The 10,651-nt window shown below is 32.1% G+C and overlaps 1 protein-coding gene across 1 annotated transcript; it reads right to left on the bottom strand.

The window, feature by feature from the left end:
- Nucleotides 1–431: 431 nt before the first annotated feature.
- LOC123215404 (ACT domain-containing protein ACR4-like) lies at nt 432–3,753 on the bottom strand. The gene is made up of 8 exons (XM_044635476.1): nt 3,463–3,753; nt 2,989–3,061; nt 2,857–2,902; nt 2,615–2,729; nt 2,425–2,492; nt 1,760–2,350; nt 1,531–1,635; nt 432–1,092 (listed from the first exon to the last, which is right to left on the bottom strand). Exons 1-8 carry the CDS (start codon nt 3,464–3,466, stop codon nt 751–753), a joined length of 1,344 nt encoding a protein of 447 aa, XP_044491411.1. The 5' UTR covers nt 3,467–3,753; the 3' UTR covers nt 432–750.
- Nucleotides 3,754–10,651: the final 6,898 nt, after the last annotated feature.

The following is a 10,651-nucleotide window of genomic DNA, read 5'->3' as shown; positions in this document are numbered from 1 at the left end:
CTCTTCAGCCTTTTCTCACTTTAATGACATCACTTTTGGTCAAAAAAACAGATCACTGTCAGTTGGACTATAATAAGAAAAGAAATTTGGTTGGAACATTTCAAAGGGGGAAAGAAGTTGATGGATCAGCTCCACAAATCAAAAAGGATTTCGGTAGAAAGTAAAGAACAACCCTTTCAACGAAAAAAATCCAAGTCACAATTCCAGATTGGTCTGTTTCCCAATTGGATTGGCCACCATGGGACCAAAACCCCAATGGAGAAAAGTATATTTGAACTGATTTGTCTAACTTGAAATCGGTACCTTGTTCAACAAAATACTAAATGGGGTTTCACAAGCCAGTATCATTCTAAAGGGCATGTCTCCATCCAAAGTGATGAAATTCAAAGATAAACAGGAAGTTAAACTATGAACCAAATCAAAAGAGGATATAATAACTCAAGCACAAGATATTAATTTGAATGCAAAGAGTAAATTATGTACAAAAGTCTATACTGACTGCTTTTGTGGCTCCAACATCAGATTGAGTCCCTAAAACATTAGTAAAGAAATAAATGATAAAAGGAGGTATATGAGGGGAATTTACGGGCTTAAGATTTCTCTCTTACTTCCCTATTACTATACCTTCCTTTCGAGAGATTAATATTCCTAAATCTGTGTTACCCTTCTAACTAAGATGAATAACTAAAGACTAGAGGTGGAATTCTAGATTGGTCTTAAATGTATATCAGGTGAGCTAAAGTAAATTCTTCAAGAATAGGATCTAACCAAGCCAAAATTAACAAAAGATCGAGACTTGAAGAGACCACCAAAGAGGAATCTGGTCGGGGATTCTTGAGATGTTTGTCCTAAGTCTTCAGGGTTGCCTTTCACTTTAAGTCTATTCTTGCCTATTGATTGCCGGATAGAATCGATGACTTTAGCATCCACTGGACAACCTGATGCATCACGAACATAGAATGTATTGAGAGCTTTCCCTGATTTAGTCGTAACTTCTGCTCTTGTTACAGAGAGACTGTTCTCCCGGAAGATGCGAGTGACATCAGATAGCAGCCCAACTCTGTCGTTAGTGCACAATTCTAGCTTCAAACCCTGGATGGGCAATGAACACAGTTTATTGACAAATTAGACTAATCTCTTAATAATGAAAAATTAAAAAATAAAACAAAAGGACCAAAAATGTCCAGAAAGCTTTTGTTAATATGCAGCTGTTCCTTTGAGTTGATTGTTGAACAAATATTCCTTAGATGGAGTAGGATTAGAAGAATGGGTTTAAAAATAAATCAAAGGCACGTTCTCTGTTCAACAGACAAATAGATATAAGAAAACATAATCTGACAAAGTAATGGGCTACAAAGAAGTAAGGCATCAGATCAATTAGGACTGAAATATATTCAAAAGATAAGAGTTTATGTAAAGTTGCAGAATACAGCAATGTATCCTGCTCAATGCATCAGTTAAAGTAAAAATATGAACCTCCCTGGAAAAATTAAAAAAACCACAAATTCAGATATGTGATAGTGGACTCACCTCAGATACTCTTCTCTCAATAGCTGCTTCAAGACACTGCATCACTCGTTCTCTCTCTGCATCTGATTTTACAGGGGATCCATCAATATGCCTGATGTAGTATTCCTAATAATCATTCACAAGCCAAAAAACAAATAAAAGAAAATTAATCCAAGAAATGATTATCAAAACGAAACAAGTTTAAATGCTCCAAATCATAACTACACAACAGTTAAAAAAAATGGAATACCTGATAAGCTTCTGGCCCCTCAGCATCAATATTGGCATGAAATACCACATATTGCATATCTGTCAAAGTGCAAACTGTATCGAAGAGAAGCTTTGGTCTATCTTTACTTGTAATTGTAACCACTGAGTAGTCAATATCATACCAATTAACAACATTCACATTAGGCCTTAACCTTTCATCCAAGGTATCGTCATCAGTGCGTTCATAATCCCGATCAGCAAACATCATCTGGTGAAGCCTCCTATCAGTGTGGGTGACCTCATAAGAAACAGCAGTCTTAGCTCCCCCAGATTTATTGCTACCTTTAAGTACATTGCATAGAAGTTCTGTAATCACAAAGAGCCTATCTGGGTCAGTTATTGGACCCCCAGTTTCCTCATCTGTAACATGCATCACGGCTGCAGCCCGTCTGTTGTGTGTCCACACCTCTGCATTCACTACATTGCATTTAAGGTGAGTGAGCACGGCGCTCACTTCTGAAAGTAGCCCTGGTCTATCACTTCCTGTTAATTCAATTGCTGTGTGGTCCATAGATGGTTTAACCCCAACAGTCCTCATTGAAGATGAATAGCAATCTTCTGGCCCAAGACACTGAAAGATAAACCCAAACAATCAAAAACACCAATAAACAGTGAAGTGAAAAACAGAAACCAATTCCAACCCACCTTTTTAATATAATCTAGCATCCCTTCATCTGTAACCTTGTTTCCATTTTGATCAGTAACATTAAAAACTGGTAAGATGAAAAAAACTCATGACTGACCTTGATACCGCCACATATGGGGAATAAAAAATATCTTCAAGAAGGAAAAAAAAGTTGAAAGAGGTGTAAGTAAAAGATAAATTCTTAATTACCATCCATAAACCAGCCTCCATCAGAAGAAATATAAGCTTTAGTTATGACGAGGTTAAGATCAGTAAGGACTTGTACAACTTCAAGAAGTATTCCATGTTTGTTTTGACTATCAACCTGCAGCATCACAAATCAAAATAAGAATCAAAAAGTCCCATAAAGAGAGAAAAAGATAAAAAATTTAAAAAATCATTCAAAATTAAAGGTGAAAGAGTACAGGGAGAGAAAAGAATCAAAGGCATACCTGTATCACAGTTGCATGCTTGCAAGTTTCATTATCAATCACAACCCTGACAAAAAGGTAAATGAACAAAGTGATGTTATATCTCAAAACAACTCAACTTCAAACAATGAAGAATAAGAAAATAATAAATACCTGGGTGGATTCATTCTTTTAATGAGTTTCTCATATTGATCATCACTGTCCTGTGAAAAGCTCATGCTGACCTCTAAAAAAAGAAAAAAAAAATTGTTTAGATAAAGGATGAAAATAAAAAACAAAAGACGTTTATTCTGAATCACCAAAACCAATCAAAAGAGAATAAAGTTAGAATATTATCAAGTAGCATCATCCTTAAAAAGAACTTCTCACAAACATCTTAGGATTTAGAGAACCAAACTGGCTAATCATAAAAAAGTTCAGAAAAAATCTGTTATAAACCCAGATACCAAGAACAAAACCAATTAAAGAGTTAACTTCAAGCACAGATACCACAGCACTAACAACTTGTAGAATTAAACCACATATATAACTAACTAAAAATCCCTAACTTTTTCGTATTACCAAGACTACGACTACCAAAACCAAGAACAACAAAAACACTGAAAATCATGAAAAGTTAGCACCTACCCATTACAATTCTCGACAATTTATCTCGGTTCTCTCAACACCACCACCACCAGCTCCACCAGAAACTCAAAAAGCCTTTGTTTTAGCTCTTCAACTCAAATTCTATAAAAACTAACTACAACAAGCAGTTTATTTATATACACACAAAAGGGTGTCACTCAAAAGATCTTCTTTAGTATTCCCTTGATCTCCTTCTCCTCTCTCATTAGGAAAAGAAGTACATTTTATATTATTTTTTATCCAAATAACCGAAATTTCCCAAAATATTTCTAAATCAGCACCAGACACGATACTCCAAAACCCGGAACTTGACTCTTTATATAAATAATAAAATTTTATTCAAAATTCTATTATTTATTAGTCTAAATCAGTATATATTTTTTCAGTACTTAAAAGTTCCAAAAATTCGGTGTGGCGTATGAATTGAATTATAGCGTATCTACAACTGTCCTTGCGGATTTTAATTTTTAGCGACGACTTCGGTTAGATGCTAGAATGCGCTTGTGGTATTTTATAAGGCACGTGTTAAACAAAATCGGTTAAGGTTATATGCGAGTTCCAACGTTTGTGGAGAGATTTGGTAATAGGGCATAGGTTAAGGTTTAGGGGAAAATACGATCAGTTTATTTCCTAACTGGATTATGGTGATGTCTTACCCTTTTTCAAGGGATATAGAAATTTTTGTCCCAAAAATCAAATTCATGTGCAAAATTACCATACATATAAATACTTAAACATTTTTGTCACAAATTGAGAAAATTTCTTGAAAAACCCCTTGTTTGCCCGACTGTTATTGGTGATTACTGTTTATACATGAACTTTGATCTTGTTATTGTTTAATTATATAAAAACTTTTGTATTTCTATCATATCTTGTGAGCATTTTTCTTTGTCCATGTAAAGATATTAAGAATGAATTTAAATCTTGGATTGTTGATGGTTGGATTTTTAAATTAGATCTAGAGTTTGGTGAGTGATAATAAGAGATTTTTAGTTGAAAATTCAAATTCTAAATTGTATATGTGTAAGAATAGGTTGATAAAAGAACGGGTTGACAATCTCGCCAAAAGGTTGGTAGTCCTACTAAGAGTTAGCGATCCCACCAACTTTATTTTTATTTAAAGTTAAAGATAAAGATAATTTAAATATTATACTATCTTTGTGGCGTAAATATTTTATACTTGAAAAGTATAATAGATTTGTATAAATGGATCATTTAAGGGTAAAAATTTACATAGTTATTCCCATATAAAATGTGACAAAGTGAAATACTCAAAAGTGTTTTCTATTGAAAATAATAATTACGAAATTATCTTTTACTATATTAGTGATAATGTGTTTTCTTCGTCATGAATTAGATATAAAATAGATTTTAATAATGACAGATGAAATTATGCAACAATTTTGTTATATGTTATATTGATTATAAGTAAAAGTGAGATATAAGAGAGTTTTTTAACATAGTTCAATTTACTATTAGAAAGTCTAGATTCACAATTTTAATAAAGTTTATGTAGTGATTCAAAAAGGGTCATCCTAAAAAGGACATGAATTCCAAAGATATCTAATAAAGGATTTTATGTTTCTTTAAGGGATTTCTCGTCAGAGTCATTTCTACTGTACAATTATTTATTTTTAGATAATTGTTTAAGATAATTATATGATCTTAATTTAATTAAAAAATTATTGTTTTTTCTATATAGATATTGTTAAAGTAGATGTTCTAAAATCAATCATTGAGCTAATGTATTTGTAATTGTATTTTATTTATATAAATAAAATTGACATTCCTTCACCAATTTAATTATTTTCTTTTTTTAACTTTACGTAGTTAGATGAATATCTTTAAGATGACAGAACATTGATGAAAGGATTAGTACATGACAAGGGATTGTGAGAATTCTATGTTCATATGGTGACCATTATATAAACATTCATAGTCCTAATAATACTTTGACCTAAAACATAGGTAATGTAGATAAGACAATTATATTGTTGAACAATTTTATTGAAAGGTGGTGATAAATAACACATGTACAACCTTGTGCAACACATGATTGCATGTTGAGTAGACACGTTTATTGGATTGACCTACTAAGAGGATTTCATACGATAGTTATTTCAGTGCCTATGAAATATATTATCTAACAAATGATAATATATGTGATTCTTCAACTTGAGATAATCAAAACGTCTTATACAAATATCAATGTTTGACGTCAGCCTAATGTAGTCTTTGAGAAATGATTATTATAACATGGTGATTGGTCATATTTATAGATTTATAAAGACTAGTGGATCAATATTCTAGGTAGGGAAGTAGATATCTCGATTAAACCTTCTAACGAATGTCAATGACCACTCAAATCTGTAGCCATAGTAAGATTGAATTTTTGCTTAATTTAATTTTGTACAATTGTTGATACAAATGTCAATCAATGTAAACTGAGATTTTTTTTAGGTAAACACAAATTTTTTGTTTTAGCTTTAAAGAGATGTTAATTGATAAAATTATTATATTGTACGAGAATCATATACTGTTGATAGGTATTGTCTATTGTTAACATTTTTTCATTTGGGTGGTACGATGCTTTGTTAGAGATCAACCTTGGTTTGTGAGTGAATCATGCAAAATTCAAGATGATAGTTACAAGCTTCATGAGATAATTGGAGTCAAGTGTGATTTATCTACTTTATCGGTCAAATTGAAATAAACCTATAAATGGAGAGGTTGAAATGAAAATATACGAGAGTTGACTTTATTTAATTTGAATAAAAAACATTTATATATTGGATAAGTGTTTGGTATAAAAACAGTCATTTGTATCGAATGAACGAACATTGGTCCCCCAATTGATTTTATTTGATGATCTTATCGTATATCCCAAAAATCAAATCATGAATGCGGTGTGATAAAATATGATTTGTAAGAGTGACTGTATATGACTAACGAATGAGTTTCTATATAAATGAATCGAATTACTATATTTTTAGACTTTTTTGTAAAATTGTAAAAGGCTTTCATATATTTTGTTCCTTAAGGATTTTAAAATACCACAAAGTTTTTTCTGTGCTAGTTTTTTATCATTTACCTTGTGTAAATACCTCGACACATTCTTACATTGGAATTGGGGTGTGATACACACATAATATCAACCTTTAAAATTGAAGGAGCCTCCAATGAGGGAGAATTTCCTAAACACCTTACAGTTGACTTGGTTTTACATAATGCATAATATGATTCATAAATTGATCCAGCAATATTACAAATGAATGTTTTGTTAATTAAAATTTTATTTTTTACTTATGTCGTGTTGCATGATGTTTTGAGTATGTAATAATACTTACAAATACAAGATAAGGATAACATATAATTTAGAAGGTTGTTGCCTTTTAGTGAAGGGTTGTTATACGAATGATAAATTGCCATGTCTAGTTGTTGTCACTATAACTTTTCCTTTCATTTGGTGTTATTTCATGAGTTTGGTCAATGAGTACTTTTATCATATAAAAATACTCCCCTAGTTTTAGAAGTATTGTAAGACTTCGAAAATTATTTGTATTTCTACACAAAAGGACAACATGTGGAGAGTTTAGATCTCTCATGATATGTTATGACAACAACGCTTCACCTGGTATAGTTCATGCTTTGTATGTTTTGTCTTGTGTGTCTATCATATTTTGTTACATGTCATCATGAATTTTTATAGGACACATTTTGTTTGCATCATGAGTAGGGATGGCAATGGGGAGGGGCGGGGAGGGGATATCAATCCCCGTCCCCGTCCCCGTCCCCGTAGGGGATATCAATCCCCGTCCCCGCCCCGTCCCCGTTATGGGGATAAAAAATAATCCCCGTCCCCTCCCCGCGAAGAAAAATCCCCTCCCCATCCCCTCCCCGTCCCCGCGGGAAAAAATCCCCTCCCCATCCCCGCCCTGTCCCCGTGGGGAAAAATCCCCTCTCCATCCCCGCCCCGTCCCCGCAGGGAAAAATCCCCTCCCAATACCCATAAATATAAATTTTAATTCCTTTATGTATTTCAATAAATAAAATAAATCATATTCTCCCAAAATATCACTTGCTACAAGAGCTACAAAATATTCATTATTATTTTAGTTCAAATACAAAGTTTTCATAAAATCTAACAATATGCAATAATCAATCTCTTCATTAGTAGCTCTTCATGTATGTGATTTAGGGTAATTTTATAATAACATTAAATTTAACACTTTTCATTCACTTCAATTGATTTTATCAAGTTTATAATTTGTTTTTTTTGTGTAAAACCTAGTGGATTGACTAACTAAGTTTTAAAGTTGAAATAAAATTAATTTGGTGCATTTGTATTTTATGATAATGAGATTCTGGAGTTTTTTTAATATGTTGGATTGATAGTTCAGAAATTAGTAAAAGCTGATAATTGATAATTCAAAAATTTGTAAAATTAAAGTTATAGTTTTAATAAATCATAATATAAAAATTTCTAGAATTTAATAGTTTAGAAATTATTATATTAATATATTAGATTTAAGGGGTGGGGTGGGGTGGGGTGGGGTGGGGATGGGCCGGGCCGGGGCGGGGAGGGGAGGGGAGGGGCGGGGCGGGGCGGGGCGGAGACATATGTATCCTCGTCCCCGACCCGTCCCCGACTACGGGGATTTTTTTCATCCCCATCCCCGCCCCTTTCTCCGTTTTTATCGGGGAATCCCCTCCCCGTTAGGGTCGGGGAGGGTCGGGACCCCTAAAATCGGGTCTAAATTGTCATCTCTAATCATGAGATTGTTGAGACATATCTTATAGATGGCTTGGATGAGTAAGATTAATTCTCATTCTATCCCAATTCGATTATAAAAGAGGATATCACTTTAATTTATAATATTTTATTCACGGGTCGACCCATATGCTTTGTCCGAAGGCCCTTAGCATGACTTGCACAACCTACGAGTAGTGCTATTTTATGAAGGCTAGGTTGGCCCAATTCCTACACACCTAACGTATTGTTCTCTTAGGGATCCTTCCATAAAAAGAAAAGTTTTATCATATAACAATTGTAATAGAGATATTTAGATTTTTTCTTTTAATATTAGTTTTGAATATTTTCATAAAACTTTATCCAAAGAAAAATATATAAAAATATTTTGCTTTCTTTGACAAGAAACAATTTAGTTTAATTTTAGGGTGAGTTTGACTAAAGTAAGAAAAAAATTACTTCAATAATCTATTTTTTATTACTGATATTACTTTGTTTGGTTTATTAGGTAATAAAATATTTTTGTAATCTTTGATTTAACAATGAAAATATAGTAAGTAATATAAGGAATACTCTAATTATCACATTCACTTTACGTATTAAAAGATTATTAAGATAATATTATTTTTGTTATAATTTTATCTTTACTTATTATTTTTAAGACAAAAATAACCCCCAACCTTAATTAATATAACAATTAACACAAAAAATATTTTAGAATAATTATACCCAATAATATTTAAATAAAATAATATTATAATATTTTTTTATTACATCTAATTAAACACAATAATTTTTATACTTAACAATTTTTAGCAATTTTTTTAAATATAGTAATAATTTTTATCGAATAATTTTCGAGTTAATTCGTTAGTGTGGTAATATTTTATTTTTAATAATAAAACATTACCTAACTCAAATACATTCTTACAGTATAATATGAGTCTCGCGACCAATGACCCGTGTTGTTGACAATTCAGGTTTGGGTTAGTCTGTCTGCAGAGTAATTTGTGATAGACTGATCAAAGAGTCATCCATGAATACTCACGACGGTGGTGCTGCGTCTACGTGACGGCCACTTGAGAGGAAAGCCAAAAATGGTATAGCTATATATGTAATGTTATGCAATGTACCAACTCATGTGCTATTCTCAGCAACACAATACTAAAGTCCCGGAATTTGTCTCACCATGCTTTGATTTGACAATCCCACCACTGAATTTGATTCCTTTGATGGTTTTACATGTGTGGCCGTCGATTCAACCATGGAACATTGATTATTCAGTGGCCTCCTAATCAGAAATTATTGTTGCGTTACGTATCCTCCAATGGCCATTTGTTTGGTAGTGCCTGAACATTTACTTTTGTATTGCCCTTTGCAATTTGTCTTTTCCTCTGCCATTTTCATTGGGTTTTATCGTTATATCTGCCATTGGCTGACCTCCTAATTTTTAAAGGAATTCAATTTTTAGGATCAAAGCTTACACATTAGTCATATAAATGTATAGTTGACATATGTAGCTAATTATATGGGGAAGAAATCCAAAGTTAAGATTAAAATATGGCCAAAAGACTATTCCCACTCACGGTTTAGTGCATCTCGAATTCTCAAATGTTAAATTTTTAAAATCTAAATATTAATCCATTTGTTAAATTTTATTATTACCATTTGAATAAAATTTTTATTTAGAAATTTTATTTAAAGAAAAAAATTTTATCTCATTTTTTTACTTTATTTTTGAAAACTAATAATTTATTTCTAACTTAGTTTTAAAAAAATACTTTTTACTTTCACCATATAAAATTTTCATATTTTAAGGTTAACAATTGCCCTCTTAAAGTTTAAAATATTACATTTACCAAAAAAATTATTCCCTATTTCCGATGGTCACCAGCTTTGATGATCATTTTTTCTAATAATTTATTTTGATATATCGTCAATTCATCACCGATACTTTCTCACCTTTTTTAGGGATTTTTTGATGCAAAAATCATAAAAAAAATTTGACTAACTTATCACGCAAAACCTTGGTGGGAATGAGTCTCTTGGCCTTAAAATATAAATATCCTGGTGTCATATATGGTCGGTGGAGAACACTTCTCCTTAGTAATCCTAGAATCATTTTCTTCATCAATGGAGAGAACCACCGCCAATTAACTACCAACAACCGTTCAGACTGTCTTCCGGCGGTCGTTAGTAATGCTAATTAATTTAACTAAATTCGGTCAACAGTCAAACAGATTAGACTTGTAAATGCTACCTACACGCAGAGCGAGCTAGTTCTTTATAAAATAATTAATTAAAATTTCATAGGGACAAGAAAAAGGCGCACGTGATATGAGACAGAGCCGTGAGCAGATTTACATGTGGAGTCAGCATGGCAATCACGGACATAACACGTGTTAGCTCATAATATTCTTTTTTTATTTTTTGTTAGTT

This window comes from Mangifera indica, chromosome 5 (assembly GCF_011075055.1).
Source record: "Mangifera indica cultivar Alphonso chromosome 5, CATAS_Mindica_2.1, whole genome shotgun sequence".
NCBI classification, from domain to species: Eukaryota; Viridiplantae; Streptophyta; class Magnoliopsida; order Sapindales; family Anacardiaceae; genus Mangifera; species Mangifera indica.
This window is presented reverse-complemented; position numbering and strand designations above follow the sequence as displayed.

What these genes read in the sequence shown, in the direction of transcription:
- LOC123215404 (XM_044635476.1), bottom strand. An exon ending in AGGGGCCAGAAGCTTATCAG is followed by an intron (nt 1,636 to 1,759) that starts GTATTCCATTTT and finishes AATGATTATTAG; the next exon opens with GAATACTACATCAGGCATAT. An exon ending in TTGAGAGAAGAGTATCTGAG is followed by an intron (nt 1,093 to 1,530) that starts GTGAGTCCACTA and finishes TTGCCCATCCAG; the next exon opens with GGTTTGAAGCTAGAATTGTG.